Here is a 17,055-nt window from a genome sequence, read left to right on the forward strand (position 1 = left end):
CTCACCCCCCCGGGGAGGAGGTTAAAAAAAAACACAGAAAAAGGGCGAAAAAAAAAAATAACCCCCGTCTTTTTTTTTGTGAGCCGCGGGCCCCCCCCCCCCCCCCCATCTCCACACCCACCTGCTGTGTTCGTTCGAATGAGTTGACACTGTTGTTGTTTGTCTTTGTGCGAAGACCAGGACTGGGGGAATACGCAGAGTGCCAGTGCCACATCTGTGCCTTTTGGGACGTGGTTCAGGCTGTTAAGCAAAAGTCACGTTGGGCGCCAATCCCAGGGTTAAGTGGCAGAAAGCTTCAGCAAACAAAACAAGTTCAAGTCGGGAGATAAGCCCCAGTAAAGGTAGCAACAAAATATATGTGAATATATATATATATATATATATTTCCAGGAATCTGTTTACCACAGAAACTGAAACGAAAACGAGATTAAAAGTTGTGCACCTCGAAATGCCAATTTCTCAGCTGCTTTTTTCGTTGATTAGGTAATGGCAAAGTAGATATTTTGGCTGTTTAGTTAAGTGAAATGTGAGAGTATTGAGTACAGATTTCTGGTTACCTTTCTTTCTGCCAATTTCCGTATCTTAGGCCAGTCAATGTGTTAGTTTTATCGAACGAAACGAACAGGAGTGGTCTTGCCTTCTCCTTCTAATGCAATTTCCTTCTCAATTTCAATTGCTTATCTGCCGAGCAAACATTAAAAGGAAAGCGCCTCCGAATGCCGTCGAATCATTTATTTTAATTGCATATCGGTTGGAGGAACCCTTTCACAAAACGACGATCTCTGGGCACCGGTTACCAAAGCGTACTCGCTGTTCTAGATTTTCCTCAATTAACTCTGCAGATTTTCCCCTTCGCTTTTCACGCTGCGCACAGCTCCTGCTCTTTTTCATGATTTGTGGCCGCTGCTCGCTTTTAATTATTGCGATTATTGAGGCAACAATTTACAGTTTTCGAATGTTGCCGCCAGCAGCCAGAGGCAGGGGAAATAATTTAGAGCAGATTGAATTGTCTGGAGAGCGCAGAGCAACGAGAAATTGCAACTTGATAATTATAATGAGCCAATAATGACGATGACAGGGGCAAGACAGAGCCAGAGCCATGACAACCTTGTTCTTTGAGATCTGCGGAGATCCATTATAACCAGCCATAACTGAAATTCGATACGGGAAGTGAAGTGCAGAGAGCCTCCGCTCAGAGATCGAGGCCAGAGTTGCGGTCTATAAAGCATTCCAGCGCACACATTTGATCGACTTTTAGCCAAGTTTTTGCTTAGCAAATTCTTACCAACACACCAAGAAAATATTGAAATGGCATTCCTTGAATGTTTTTAGTTATTTCCAAATGTCTGTGGCTGCTCCACCATTAGTGGATACTTTTCTGAATTTTCTGTTACGAGAACAACTCTCAATTGTAGCTTTATCTTTTCAATTTTCTCTGTGATGAGTTGAAAACATTAGTTCAGGGCTATCTATTTTATATTTTTGCAAGGGCATTCGCTCTGTTTTTTCCCCCGTTTTGTGGCACGTGCAGCGACAGTCAGACAGACAGACAGACAGCACTTGAGCGAAACATGTCGGGGAAAATTGCAACACGGACTTTTGGCTAATAGAATTTGAACTCAATGTGCCAGTTGTTCATTCCGTCAAGAGGCAACCAGCAGCAGCAACCCAAATAACATGCAACAAAATGTTGGTCAAAGCAAATGAAATGGAAAATTTCGCAGGTAAAACCAAACTTGTTTGCCGCTGCAGACTCCAAGGATTCCCTCCTCTTCCTCTGTGTAGTTCGCTGCCAAAATTTGTACATTCTGTGTGTGTCTCACTGCTGGCTGCTTCAAATATTTAAACAAATTGTGTGTCGGCATAAAGTGGACGAAGAATGAAAGAGGAGACAAATCTGTGGGATTGCCGATTGTGGCTATACACTAGGAGGCGAGGAGATTCTAACATGGTAAAGGCATTTTGTGGAAAAGATTATCCCAGAAGTTGGTTTACTTGGATTGGGATTCCATGGAGAATGAACTCCTTATCTGGTTATCATTCTACAGACATTTTCCTGCTGGAATTCAGGAGTTTCTCTGCTGTAATTGAAAGAGATTCGCTTGGAAGATATATGTAAACATTTCTCTTAAAGAATCAACTCTTTTTCCCCCTTTTTTCCCACTCTCTTTTGTCGTATCAAGATATCGATCAAATATTTCCGCTGACTACAGAGTATTTTTGTAAAATAATGAAATCACACACAGGAAAAAATAACACACCAGCGGAAAGCGTTAGACAAGTGTCCTGTCCCCTCTACCGCAACAAAAGGACGTGACTGGGAGGCGGCTGTGGGGAGCAACATCCACAGCGGCATTTGAGGATTTGGAGATACTCTCGGAGCGTAGGTCGTAGAAGGTGGAGCTGGGGAAGGAGGACAGGACGCAGTGCATATTGTGCGGCTGTGGCTGTGGCTGTGGCACTGACACGTACTAACGAGCTACGCCTGACAGAGCGTCATCGCACCGCTCGACGATGCTTAAAACTTAATTTGAAGCAACAAAAGACGGCAGGAGCAGGTCTAAGAGTTTTTGGGGCACGGGCACAGAAGCGCCATTATGCAATGCCATGTTGAAGGCTTATATAATGAGTGGCGGAACTAAGAGATATGAGACAGCGACCCCATATGAAATATCGCTGGAGAATCGTAGCCTGTCAGCAGCTCACACAGAGTGCAAATGAGACAAGTACAAGCCCCACCAAAAGTCCAAAGATGGTTCGCTCTCTCTCTCTCTCTCTCTCTCTCTCTGTCTGTGTGACCCATTTTTGGCCCAACTAATTATACACAAATATAGTATTTCATTATAGAAGCAATAGATGGAAAAGCCGCAGCAACCACACAACTATTTCTGTTTCTGCTAAGAAAAGAAAGAGAAGAGAATTGTAGCTGAATTCATGGCATGAGGCCCATACGTAAATTAACCCTATAAAATAATGCCATAAATACATGACTCTTATAAACAATGTGCTGTTATGAATGTGTATTAAAAGCAGGCGCTATAGAGCCAGACAAGGCCAAGACATGAAGAACTGAAGTTTTGATTGATGATTAATGGAAATAGTTCACGCCAGAAAATGTAGATTTTACAAGGAATATAAAGCCTACAAATAAAGTTATAATTATTGCTGATATTCCTGATTTGAATATCATTATATCATATCTCATTATTTTATGGATCACACATGTCTTTTGCATTATAAAGTGTGTTGCCCAACCTTCAACTGTTGTCTAAATTTGGTTTATATCTTTATTACAATATGATTTGTGGCACTATCTTTAAAGCATCATTGTCACTCCTTAAGACGTCTTGCATATAATCTATTATTCAGTTTTCACTGGGTTTAAGCAAATAATTGATAACTTTTTATGGAGAGAGGATAACATAATTATCATCATACACATTTTCACAATTCAACCATAAAGATATAAAAAGAACGATAAAAAGATGCACTAAAAAAACGTACACTAAAAATTGGACAAAATATATGTATGTATGTATGTATCCTTGATGCAAATCCCTTGTATCTTTTTTAATATTTAATAAACAAAAAGCGTAAAACTTTGCGACATGTGAGAACAGATGGAGAACACAAAACGGACTCACTGGCTGCTAATTCAGTTAACCGTGCGTAAAGGCAAATAAATTAGAGAACCGGCCTTGGGGTTAGGTCAGGTTCTACACACGTGCGATCGACAGATGTACATCCGAAAACCCCATACACACACACACACGAGCATATGGCGGGGGAGGCGAGCTTATAGTTATGGGAATTAGTTCCTGGAGTAGGCTGTGGCCCCATCCCTTACCTTCCTGCTTTGCGTGTGCCACAAAAAAGAAACACAAGAGAAGGAAAAAAACTAAAACGCAAACGAAATGAAATATGTATGGCATGGAATTCGGGGGCAGAGTTGTTCAAGTGCGGGTTTATAGACAGAGAGTAACGCAAATGTCCGTGTTAGCCACACACACACACACACACACACACACACACACACACAGTAAGACACCAAAGAAAGAGCAAAGAAATGAGGAAAAAGCGAGAAAACGTGTGGCAAAGACAACATTTTCTTTTTGGCCAAGAGCCAAAAAGCCGAGAAAAAATATAAAGGCCACGGCAGAGAGACGGGGGAGGCATACAACAACCCAGAAGACCCCCTCGGCATTTTTATTATTTTATAACAATATGTATTACCCACCGCCGGCGTTGACAAACCAAATTCCACGGAAACTAAAGCAAAGAATATTATGCCTTTTTTTACATCTTCCGAGGAAATGGAGCAGGTGCCACTCTGGAGAGAGTATCTGGAACAGGTAATCATTGGTCTCCACGTCTCTCCTGTTTGGAGGTTGAATGTTGACAATCTGTTCAACAAATCCGCCAGCTAAATGGAGAACAGCTTGTAAAGTACAACAGAAAAATCAATTTATTGCTTGGCTTGCCGGGATTGGGGAAGGTCAAGGATGATGTGAGCCGAAATGGAGAGTACTTTTGTAGAAGTTTGTAAGGAGCTTCTTGGTTTCGTATTGAACGACGAGTTTCAGAGTTATCAGAACAAGTTTAAGCAGAAGTCTGGTATAGTATTAAGTGTGAAGCAAAGTAGTTTAAAATGGGTTTGAAAGTCGAAACGTGCAGTAAAAACTACGAAAATGTACAGACAATGCATTGCAATGCTTGGAGTGAGTAAGGGGAATAAGTAACTCCAAAAAATTAATAGCTACCAAGCTTAATCTTCCCAACTATCTAAAGATATTATAACTCTACAAAAATACCGTAATTTAATGGGTTCCTTCAATTTTTAAATGGCATATCCCTTGCAGAGAGCTTCTTAAAAAGTAATCCAAATTAATTAAGTTATTTTACATTACAATAAAACTGTTTTGACAAAAGAGCAATGGAATTCGATGCTCTGGAGGAACGCAAAAACATAAAAGGCATTCTTTGTCTCAGTCCCAGGTGTTTCATCTCCCATTGGCACCCACCCACCCCCTGCGCTCATCCGTGAGCAAAGCACTTCCTTGAGAGCAGAGTTTCCATGCCATCCATCGCGTTCTGTTTTTTTGCCTTCTCTTCCGTCCGTCCGTCCGTCCGTTTGTCGTTTTTTGTCGTTTATTAATTTAACAAGTGCTTGCCCATTTGCATTTTAATGATCATGGCGACATACTTTTGTGTGTCACTGTGTCTGTATGTACATATAGGAGATGCCAAGCAGAGTGACGCGAACAGACTACAAACAAACAGAGCGCGCAGCGCCCCTACTTCCTCCGATGTTATTCTTCTATATCTGTATGCTTCTTGAGCGTAAGTACATGAATAGGGATCTATGTGCATGTGTATGCAAAGACACTGGCGCAGGGGTGGGTAAAGAAAAAATTAACAGCAAGCATAAAGAGGAATGGCATAAAAATATCTAGAGCCGTTACAACGGAAGTTTCTCAATGTATTTGTTGTGCTTTTTGCTATTGTGATTTTTTGAGTACCCAGCAACTGTTGAGGATATGCCAGGGTATGCTGTATTTGTCGTTTGAAAGATTTATGGAGAACACGAAGACGGAATCGAATGTGATCAAGGGATGCCCACAATAACTCAGACTTTTAATATTTAAGCCTGTACTATCTTCCCTATTGGATGTGCATTTTACATACATTTACACGTGTATTGTAACTTATTTTTGGTATATTCAAGAGTTACTTTTTAGATTATAATACTTTTCATAATTTAAATTCAACGATATATGTATAATTGCCAACTTTTCAATGGGTATCTCCATGATCGCAACATCAGCCAGAATATCGCTCTCATGATAGTTAAGTTCTGTTGTGTTTTGTTGTGTTGTGTGTTGTGCCCCTCCGTTTGATGCTCTTTGCTGTTTGATGTAAGCGGATACACACAACGAGAGTGCAAAAAGCATCTAAACAACAATGGAAAACGAGCGCGGCATGACAATCTTTAAAGTTGGTAATAGGAAAGCAACAGCAGCAGCACAAGCAACAGCTACATGGAAGATAAAAACGAACCGGACCACACATACCGCACTCTCTCGCGGCAATGGAAAATGGAAAAATTAAAAACAAAGACAGCCGCTGCCGGAGCAAAGAAGATTTCACATGGCTGCTGATGCTGTAGCTGGGGCTGCTACTCCTATCACCATAACCCAGTTTAAAGCTCGAGTTAAATTGTGATTAACTGCAGAGGAAAGACAACAGACATTTGACAGCAGGGCAGAAGGTAGAAGGCAGTCAGAAGTCGTACGAAGAGTACACGAGAGTGTGAACGGAATTTAATGAGCCCGGGCCTAAAACGAACAGCTCCAAAAGAGAAAGTCACGCTCCCTCACTCCCTCACTGTTTGACTGACTGACTGATTGGAGGGATAAGGTAACTGCAGTTGTAGGCAGAGGCAGCGGCAAAGGCAGAGTCAGAAATGCGTGTCATGACTAGAAACAATTTATAATGCGGCCTGTGCAGTTGGCCTGGCTTTCAATCGAAACTGGGGCCTTCTCCTCCGCCTTCCCTTAGTTTTTTCCCTTCACTACCTCAGACTCCACTCCACGCCACTCTACGATCCACACTCCCCACTCAATCATTAACAGTCATGGACGCTCAAATTGCCTAGCCATTGAGAGAGACTTGGGTCTCCCCTACCTGCCTCCCTCCCAACAACGGACGGAAAACTTTCGCGCATAAATTAGGCTAATATATCTCCCCCTGCCCAAAATGTACGAGAGCCAGAGCGGCAAAAATAGTGCAGCCAACAGATTACAGTCTTTAACAGCGGCTTTGCTGGGTGGCTGCAGGGGCATCTAGGGGGGTGGAGATGGTGGAGGCTGGCTGCTGCTGCCAGTGAGGGAGGTCAGGATCTATACCTTGTGCTAATGATAGCCACAAAGCTGTCAAAGAACAGAGAGCCACAAAGGCTGGAGAGACTGCAGAGCATCTGGGATTTGGTGGTAATTTAGATTGGTAGCTCTATGAAATGAGTGGCTCCAGGGGCCAGGCAGCTTTTAGAGCACCTATTCTTGCCTTTAATGTGTCTACGGAAAACCCAAGGAATTTGTTGGACGGCATAAAGAGCTTTCGGGGTCAGAGATAAGTGTATTAGCTCAAGAGCTTCAAAGAGAATGTTGCAAAAAAACAAGGTGATATACCATAACGATGATGTTTTAGGGAGAGAGAGAGATTACAGAGGTGGAGATACCTGAGTAAGAAATAGCTGCATTAATTTAGAGAAACAATAAAATGAAGCCACAGCACACCACTTTCAGACATTTCCCTATCAAAGTGTAGAGCTCTTAAATGAAAATGGTGCTCCACTGGCAGTTTATCCATAATCAAAGACCCTTGGAAGCACCTAAAGTCCATGCACAGTCTGGGCACACACATTGTTCAATTATTTCATTTAGTTTATGGCAAGAGTAAAATTCAGCCAGTGGGGCTATAAATCTTTGAGCAACTTTGCTCGACCTTTCCCTAGTTCCTGGCCCAACCTCTTTCCTGCTGCTGCTGCTGCAATTCTCTTGTTTTAACTATGGTCATAGGAAACGGAACAATTTACCCAAGGGAGGAAAACAGAGAAAATGTTCTTATGCAATCAAAGCACTTCACAACGCTTCACTTGCTTCGACTACGGCTCGACTCTTACTTACGTAAAATTCAGTCGGAAGCCTGCCACAGGAGACGCCCACAAGGCGGACAGGACATCCCATCCCAACCCATCCCTGCCCCCACTCAGACAATGCCGATTCGGATTTTTTTTTTGCGTCTTTTTCCCCTGACTGCAAGGATCATTTAAAAAGTGGAAGAGCGAGCAAAAACTTGCTCCACATGCATAAATAAATGGCCACAGACTCGACTTAAAATGGTCCAACAACAGAGGGGAGTGGCGTGGTGGCTGGCGGGGATGGGTTGTGGCTGTGTGTGTGTGTGTGTGGGTGGGTGTAACCCGAATGCAGCGGACTTCCGACGGAAGAACCTCCAGCACAACAGAACACAACCTCCGCCAACACTGGGCTTTAGTTACCAAAAAACGAAACTGAAGACAGGAAATTTGTTTCGCGTTTCGGCTCCTTAAAAAGTAAAACAGAGGAGAAAAATACTCGTGTAAAGGCATAAAACAACAACAAACCAACGAAAACTGGCGCTTAGCTAAAAAGTAACGGAAATATGGATAAAGTCACGGCAGGGCAAAGATTATATAAAGCCTGCCACCACCCGCCCACCAGAATAGAGTCAAGGAAAAAACAGAAATAGAAAATGTTTTCAATCGGTAAAAGTGCAAAAATATTTATGCAGCTGAAAATGTTTATTCCAATTGTTTTGTTTTCAATGTGTAAACAGAGAGGGTGGTGGTTGGACTGAGTTGATCGATGGGTAGAAATGAGTATAATCTATTGCTAATTGGTTGTTTAATTCCCAAGTAATACCCAAATTAGGCCACAGCATGATTTATATTCGCGTTTTTAAGCATATGGGGAAAGCCACATGGCAGGACACTAAAAACATTATTTATTAGCGTACGAAATTAGATAGTATTACAGCATGTAATAAATTCCAGTGTAACAACAAAAAATGATAAATTAAAATGGTACAAAAATGTTTTTAATGTCCCACAAAATGAAATTGTTGGTGGACACTGTTAAAGCTGCCTGCTATGCCACTGCTACAGCTGTCTGCTCTCGAACTCTAGTAGATTTTATATGACTCCAAGTCGAAGCCGTGTTTTAGTTACATGGCAATTAGACACTAATTTCCCTGCATACAAATCATCGTTAACTTTTGAATGCGTTTCTTTCTACTTTACCCACTTCACTTGCGAATCTTGAAAGGAACCGAAACAACAGTTCTGCTACTGTTTTTTTAATGGCCCATTAAATCTTACCTAACCGAAACCCAATTGAAAAACTTTCCCATAGGCCCCCCCACAGTTAACCGACTTTAAAAAACGAGAATAAAAACTGTCAATTTCCTCAAACAGAGAACCAGCGATAGACACCGTCCAATAGAGACAGAGAGAGAGAGAGCTGATAAACGATGCAAACAACTTTTGAGAGAGTGAAAATTGTTAGAGTTGCTGGCAGCAGCAGAAAGGTAGAAGAGTTCCGGCTTTGGCTTAGATAGATTTAAAAGAAAACTTTGCGAGACTCTCTGCGAAAACTCACACAATTATTAAAAGGAAAGATACCAACAAACAGAAAAAAAACAGAAAATAACAACACATCCAAAACAGAAAGAAAATCACAAGCTTGGTACACAATGACACTGACGATTGCAATTTTCCCGCTAAAAATTTCCACAGAAAAGAAATTAAAGACTTTCTACGGCGCTGAGTTCTCTCTCGCTCTCTATCTGCGATTAAAAGCAAGCGCTAGGTAAGATATTAAGCAGAAAAGTAAAACAGAGCTGCACAGAGCTTTTTCCCGGTCATTAAAAGTAAAACAAAATACTTTTACTATCCAGTGCATGGGTTGAAACTCACGTGTTTATAAATCGAATGTGGCAGCTGTGTAGCAGCCTCAGGGATAAAGGGAAAAGGAAACGGAAACGAAAAGGAAAACCAATGAAACTTTAGGAAATGAGGTTTAAGAGGAAATGTGTCCTGCAAGTTTATACGAGTCTAAGGATTGCAGTTGAAACTCCGATTAAAAAGTGCTTACACTAAGAGAAAGATTTAATTAAATATTTTAAAAAAATATTCGACTATGGAGAAAACCTTTCTAAAAGCTCACTTTAATGCACAATATTTAATTTAAACACAAAACACTTTAAAATTCATGAAAATAATATACTTGTAGGAAGAATTCTAATCTAAATATTTAATTTAAATTTTAATTTTGTTGTAATTTTAATAGTACATGCATTAAAACATCGAGGAAGAAACCCACTCGTAAATTCAATTTCCTATTCACGTTCAACAAAAATGCATTACAAATTCCACAAACAAACTTTGTAACAAAACAGAAACATGGTTGGTGTCCGTCTACTGTTTTTCCACCAAATTACAGATTTATAAAATCACACACAAACCCAGAAGCTGTGTGTCAGGGGGTAGATAATCCTAGGTGTGAAAATAGCATCGACACAGCTTTAGTGGCAAGGGCTAAGGTCACAAGCGACACAGTTTGTATAGAAGTTTTGTGGATTTACAATGAAATCACAGGAGCAACGAAAAAATTGTTAAATATCTGTTTATGGGTGGATTACAAAGTTTTTTTGGTTTTATTTCATTTAAGCCAAGGCCAGGGTGAAGAAGATGGTTCAAGGATGCTCCTTAGAATTAGGTTTTCCCCCAAAAGTTTACTTTAAACCTTTCCGCTCTTAAATCTTAGTTTTCTTAAGTTTCCTAATTGAAACACCTGTTAAACGCTTCTTGTTGTCCCCCATCAGTCATTTTGCAATCATTAATTGTTTGTCAAATATAGAAAACTTCTTTTTGTAGACCCATTAGATAATGTGCCAACATTTTTTTGTTGTTGTTTGGGGCATTACCACACTGCAAAAACAAACCAAACGCCGTTTGTTTGGTTATTTTTAAATGCTGACAGAAAAATAAAAACAATCTAAACGATACACACAGAGTGTGTGGCTAAAGAAGTATCTCTAAATATCTTTATTCATTCTGTAGTCTGTAAGCCAGAACTCCGATCAGCCTTGAGGAGAACTATTTGGTTTGCTGTTGGTTTTTTTCGGATTCCGTTTCTGTTTCTTGGCGGTTGTTTTTCTATTTTTTGCAGCACAATTACCAGGCAGAATTTATGGTCGGAGCGTTGCGGTGTAAATCTTTAAGTACTCATGGCAGTAGCCCATACCCATACCCGATGCCGCATACCCGATACCCCATAGACAAGGTTCGCATCGCCTAATGCGATTTGGCCCTCCACTTCTTCGGACGGTGGGGGGGGGACAGACCTCACTGCAGCTTTATGACATTCGTTTTGGTTGTGGTTTTGGGACTGGAGTGGAGTGGAGTGGAGTGCAGACTGTAGGCCCTCTTCCATCTATGGTTCATCAATTTGCGGTGCGTTTCGGGGCATCAGAGGCTGCCACTGCCACAGCGACTGCCACTGCGACTGCGGCATCGTTAGCTGCATTAGACGGATCGATGCCATTGATCGATGGGTCTGCTTTCAGCCACTAAATCATTGTAATTTTCACACGCTCCCAGAGCACAAGGGGGGAACCACTCGTACACAAAGATCACAGAGTTATTAGAAGAGTCTGCGGCTCCAGCTTCGACTCCGGTTCTGGCTCTGGCTCTGGCTCTGACTCCCCGAAGCGTTGAAGATTGGACTGTGCCTTTGCCTTTGTTCTGGTTTTTATGAGGGTAAATGTTTATGGCTGCACGAAAGCAGCAACACAGAATAAAGGCAAGAAAGGAGCAGCTTTAGATTGGAATTTGAGTTTCCTTTAAGAGTTTTCGACTTTAAAAAAATAAACAAATAATTTGTTAGCCATTTTAACAAATGCTTTCTATAATATTTGGTGTATTTTCAAAGAGTTTATTTGCCAAACTATTAAATGCACAACATTGTACCAGCCATGGCAGCGACTTTTTCGACTCGCAACTGGTTTTCTGGCTTAACTGGTTTCCAGCCAAATTTCTATACTTATTTATCATTATTATGCGCCATTATCATCCAACCAACGCCTCATCAAACTTCCACCCCGAGATCATAGAAACAAACCCAAAAGCCATGTTTTTAGAAATTATTTGTACGTCCAAACACCAAACAGCGAACAGCGAAAAAAAGCGAAACTTCAAGTACGAGCAGCAGCTGGTGTTTGCTGCTGCTGCAGAAAGAGCTACGAAAAAAAAAAATCAATCACTTTCACTGCCGGCTCAGCCAGGCCAAAGAGAGTTTTGTCATAGTCGTTGGAGGAGCCTATTCGGGGTTGGCTTTGCTCCTCTCTCTCTCTCTCTCGCAGTCTGGTCGCGCGCTGCCGACAATTTTTTATTGCTGCTTTTCACCCATTTACGCGATCACCCGAAGCGATCTCTAACACGTACCACAAACAGAAAACAAATAAAAATAAATAAATAATACAAATAAATAAAAGAAGGCCAATTTTTGGTAAACTCAACTTAAAGATGTATTCCAATTACTTGCTCAAATGAATAGTACCCTCACTGGTTAGGGTATTGCAACGTAAAAGAAGTTTAACTGAAGCCACAACCGAAACCAGTTTCGGTTTTTTATTTCGAATGCAAAAGGCAGACAAAGTCAGAGACACCCACCCGCACCCGGCGCTGGAAAATTATGCTACTTGAACGTTCACTGAACCCACGATCGCACTATCTACGAAAGCTATATACGAGCTCCTACTACTGGTATATCTCTGCTGCTTTCTGGTTTATTGTCAAAGCTGTCAAGTCAAAAGTTCACCAGCGAAAAAACAGTTAAACAGGCCACAGTCAGTCTATGCTGCAATAATCGCCTCAGAACGCTTCAAACGAAGTTTTTGGGGTGTAGGTCTCGACATCCAGCGGGTTAGTCTCTTTCTGGCAAACGCAGCTGAGAAAAGTTTTCGACTTAATGGCCACTTTGCTCATTATAAGCCAACTAACGGCCGACTGAGTCGGGGGCCAAATCTCTTTGTGGTTTCTGCGGTATTTACGGCCTTTGTCGCTGCAGTTTCTATGGCAAAAGGCAAAAGAAGGAGGAGCCCTGCCATTGTGTGGGTCTGCCGCCTGTGGGTGCCTTTCAATTTTCACAAATTGTAATCTACTTCAAGCCGGAAAAGCCGCTCAAAGTTAGCGGCCACAGAAACCAGAGCAGTGTCGCTGTGTCGGGAAAACTAAATGGAAAATAAGCCAGAGATACGATACAGTGCGGATTAGTTTTGATTAAAGCCGGAGGTTAAACAAACATAAAAACAGTGCAAAAATATTCCCCTAAATTAGGGGTTTCCATTAATAAAGTTCTGTTTGATTTTCTTTAATAAAATATATAAAAATAAAACATTGATTCCGCACATAGGCCAAAGGAAAAACCTTCTCCTTTTACCATTCCATTTAATTAGCCCACGCAAGTCGCTTCCTTATCGCCCCCATGAAAAATCACATAAAAATAATGTGTGATTTATAAATAAAATGCCTATTTGGCATTAAATTTAAGAGCCTGAACAGGGGATTTCTGTGGGCACACCCATCCAGAACCCAGAGCTAACAGAGCTGCCAGAGGCCGAGCGACCAATCGACAATTAGAGGCCCAGTTAGAGCGCCGAAGTGTTTGAGCGAGTGACTCAGCCAACACTCGGAGGTCCACCACAAAGCGCGCACTGACCCAAATTGTGGCCAAAAAGAGTGTGTAAAAGCACTGGGGCAGAGGCAGAGGAACGGTAGAACGGTAGTGGAGAAGTTAGGGCCATAAATCTAAAGTGCTGGACAACATTTCCGGAATTTTGATGCATTTCACTCTGAGGCTTGTGAAACTGTGGCAAAGACTTTGCGTTAATAGAGTGTGAAAGAATGTTGGCTGCTGACGTTGCTGCTGCTGTTGCAACCGGAGAAGAGCCAAGCTAACAATTAAGTGCCAGACGAAGCTTAAGTGCCCTTTCCAGAGCTACTTACTGGTCATCTCTTGTGAGAAAATGAGTCAAGAATAATGAGAAATGAGAACTAGATTTAAGTGGAATCAGCTGTGGAGAAATGGTTAGGAATTTAGGGTAAAGCAGTGCAAGCTTGGCATAAGGAAAGATATCATTAATTTTAGAGCAAATATTAGACATTTGCAGTACTGACATCCATGGCATAGGCTAAAAAGCCCACAAGAAAAAGAGAAGAGATTCCGCATGCTCTATTTTCCAGTGTCTGTTAATTGGCCTCCGTGTTAAGTTACTCTTATTCTGTACATGTTGATGATTTAGTGTGTTAAATGTTTCTCCACAAAAGTGAGAAAGGAAAGCACAAGCAAAACAAGCCCCGGGAAGGCACATATGCCCCATAAATGACATCTCCATCGTTTGGGGTTTCTATTTATTTATTGAAGCGAAATTCTGTGTACAAAAATGTCAGTTTGTGTCTCTCGATTTGATTGAATTTTGTTTAGTAGGGTAAATCTTTTGCATAACATTGACACAATCCACACGACAAGGCAAAGCCACAGAAGCCAAAACCAATACATAGTATTGGACCCTAATGTCCTTACAGAGAGAAAAAAGGCACAAAGAGGGAGCGCTGGAGGACCATTGACAGTTCTAAATGTAATCGAAACCACAGAGCCAGCAGCAGCTGGGCTGAGAGTAGGGGCTGGGGCATAGTAGGACCGAGCCACCATCACATCAATCAAATACATTTTCCTTTTTCTGTTTGCTTGGCCAGAGATTGTTCTTTCTATACACTAATTTTATCGATTTCTGCCGCAGTTCGTTGTGGTTCTTGTTGCTTGTTTGTTTGGCTTACATTTTAAATGGGAAATTATGTAAATGAAACTTTGGGTTGGATGGAATTCGATTTTGTCGACTATTGCCGGAGGATTTGCTTTGCTCTCTCTGTGTCTGTTTGCGTGTGTGTAAAAGGGTTTTCCGCTCTGCCAAATGTAAATAGCTTGTAGGGGGCTTGGTGATGCGATGAAACTTGATCCTTCAAATAATGAAGCCTCAAAATAACAAGTGTTTGAACAGCAATAAATGTGGCAAGTGATTTGCATGCAAACCCTACGATTCGGGTTTATTAATTCATTAATTTTTGTGCCTCAAACAATTACTTAATTACTGAAAAACTTATTTTGCCCCTGAAGCACCAGACAAACATTGGCTGTTTTCCCAAGTATTTTTTCGAGTGGAAATGGAAGCAAGAGTCTAAGCAGTCACTTGAGAGTAAACATACCGTTGATAACACAGTTTACGTCATACGTGTATATCCGCTTGGAGTAACCCAGTGAGCCAGTAGCCGTCGCATAATCTCTTACTGCCTCTAATTTATGTTGCCATCTGGTTTGAAAGCGTTCCACTAATCTCTAAGACCAATTGCGGCAATTAATTAAATAGATAAGCGAATGTGAAACTATTAAATGTCAGCAGAGACAGATACCAAACAATTTTATCAATCGATTCAGACTGAGAATAGTTGGTGATAATGAAATGAATTCATAATTGCATTAAAATCACTTTTAAAATCTTCTTTAAGTAACTTCTAAATTAGTTTCTGATAAATGATCAACAATTTATTTCAGTTTTAATAAAGTTCCGCAACATTCTTGATAAGCTTGCAAGGGTTCTTCCAAGTTCCCAGAAAATATTCGAACGATAAGCGAGAGTAATAATCCAACTAAAAGTTGAGCAAAGAAACGTAGAAAAGAAACACCACAACAATACGACGACTACGAGTACGAGTGTATGCCTCAGTAATTATCACAAAAGGCGAGAAGCCTTGGCCTGCTCCAAGATAAATGCAAATGAAATGTAGATGAGCAAAAAATACACAAAGAAAACTGTGAGGGCAATTGCTGACAATATGTTAAGATAAGTCAACCAAGCTATTGTTTCATTTATCACGAACTTGGACACCGCATAAACGCAGCACGACATTACACGCCTGCTTGTCTGTCGCCGCCGCCGCCTTTCACTTTCTACACCAACAAATGCATTCGTGGAGCACTCACCTTTGATCCTCCAGCAGTTTCTCGGCTTGTGCCAGGCGCAGGCGCACCGTCTTCATGCTCTGAATGGGGAAGAGGCGACAGAAGCGCGTGAGGAAGGTGGGACGCCAGCAGAAGCGCGGATATTCGCGACAAACGTCCCACAGTCTGGTGTTGTGCTCGAAGAGATATGTGTGCGTCTTCCCGAAATTCAGATAGTCCGTCATGTCGGCGTAGTCGCAGTTGAGGAGATTCTTGAGATTCTGCACGGCCAGATCCTGGTCGTCGGGATCGCGCACCTGCTTGATGCCAAAGTCGAGCAGCGGCTCGTAGTGGTAGTAGTTGCCCGGAATGGAGTTGAGTATGTCCCCCAGGAAGGTGGAGCCAGAACGCCAGGAGGTGACCACGACACTACGAACGGGCGTGCCGTTGGTGGCCGGCGTCATGTCGCTGAGACGCTCGGCACCGCCGCGAGGATACTCAAAGTTCTCCATCTCGGTGAGGATGCGCGACCGTTGAGCCGACAGGACATCCACTAGAGTAGCTGTCAGGTTGTAGATGACCGTCTGCGAGGGCTGCTGCTGCTGCATCTGCTGCTGCAGGCGCTCGTAGAAGGAGTTCCTGCCCAGGGAGTTCGAGGGACCGCCATCGATGCCATAGGCGGCCGCTTGGTTGAGAGCGGCAGCCGCTGCCGCCGGCCCACCGCCCGATCCCTGGTTGAAGGGCGTCGTGAGTGGTCGATGCTGGGTGGTGGCTATCAGCAGCAGGATGCACAGACTGCCCACGCCACAGATGCCAATGAGATTAGCCCGGCGCGACATTCGGGTGCGTCGACGCTTCGAGTTCAAACTGACGCGCTGCTTAGCGCGTGTCCTGCCAGGATCGACGGTGGTATCACCAGCGTTGCCGTTGAGTAGCGCACACGACTCCAAGTCCGCATCCACTTCCTCTGTGCTCATTTGTGGCTGTTAATGCTCCACTAATTGCTGGCAATGTAACACTTTGCACTGTTTTGCTTCCAAACGCTTTATACATTCCCCCTGACACGCTCGCACTCGCACATACCGCACCACCACTTAGCTGGAGGACATTGCAATTGTTATTGTTGCAGACGCTGACCGTGTTTTTCGCGTTTATTGTGTTTTTTACGCGCTATTGACAAAAGTTTCCGCAGTACGCGTCCGGCCGAGTCCAAAATTTGTTAGTGATGGTCACACGACGATGAAACCGCATTGACCAGGTACTTCTGTTCGATGACGGGGCTATCGATATTTTCTTGAAAAGGGTAAGTCATGAAGCAATTATATAAGGAGGTCTCGTCGACTGCGCGTCTTCGTTTGTTTTATATCCCGTATTTCAGTGCTTCTGTGCTTGTCGAAGAAAACTTAAACTCACCTGCAATTTGCAAATGTCAACCCCATTCCATCAAGGTGTTAATCAG

General features: G+C 42.4%; 1 protein-coding gene across 1 annotated transcript in view; it reads right to left on the reverse strand.

Annotated features, from left to right (window-relative positions):
* The window catches only part of LOC117584191 (carbohydrate sulfotransferase 4), a 32,100-nt gene extending 15,284 nt beyond the window's left edge, over window positions 1–16,816 (reverse strand). The window contains exon 1 of the mRNA XM_034272958.1: window positions 15,639–16,816. Within this exon, the coding sequence (XP_034128849.1) occupies window positions 15,639–16,573 (935 nt within the window). The 5' untranslated portion in view covers window positions 16,574–16,816. The remainder of the gene's footprint in view (window positions 1–15,638) is intronic.
* Between the last annotated feature and the right edge of the window lie 239 nt (window positions 16,817–17,055).

Source organism: Drosophila guanche, unplaced genomic scaffold (assembly GCF_900245975.1).
Source record: "Drosophila guanche unplaced genomic scaffold, DGUA_6, whole genome shotgun sequence".
NCBI lineage: Eukaryota > Metazoa > Arthropoda > Insecta > Diptera > Drosophilidae > Drosophila > Drosophila guanche.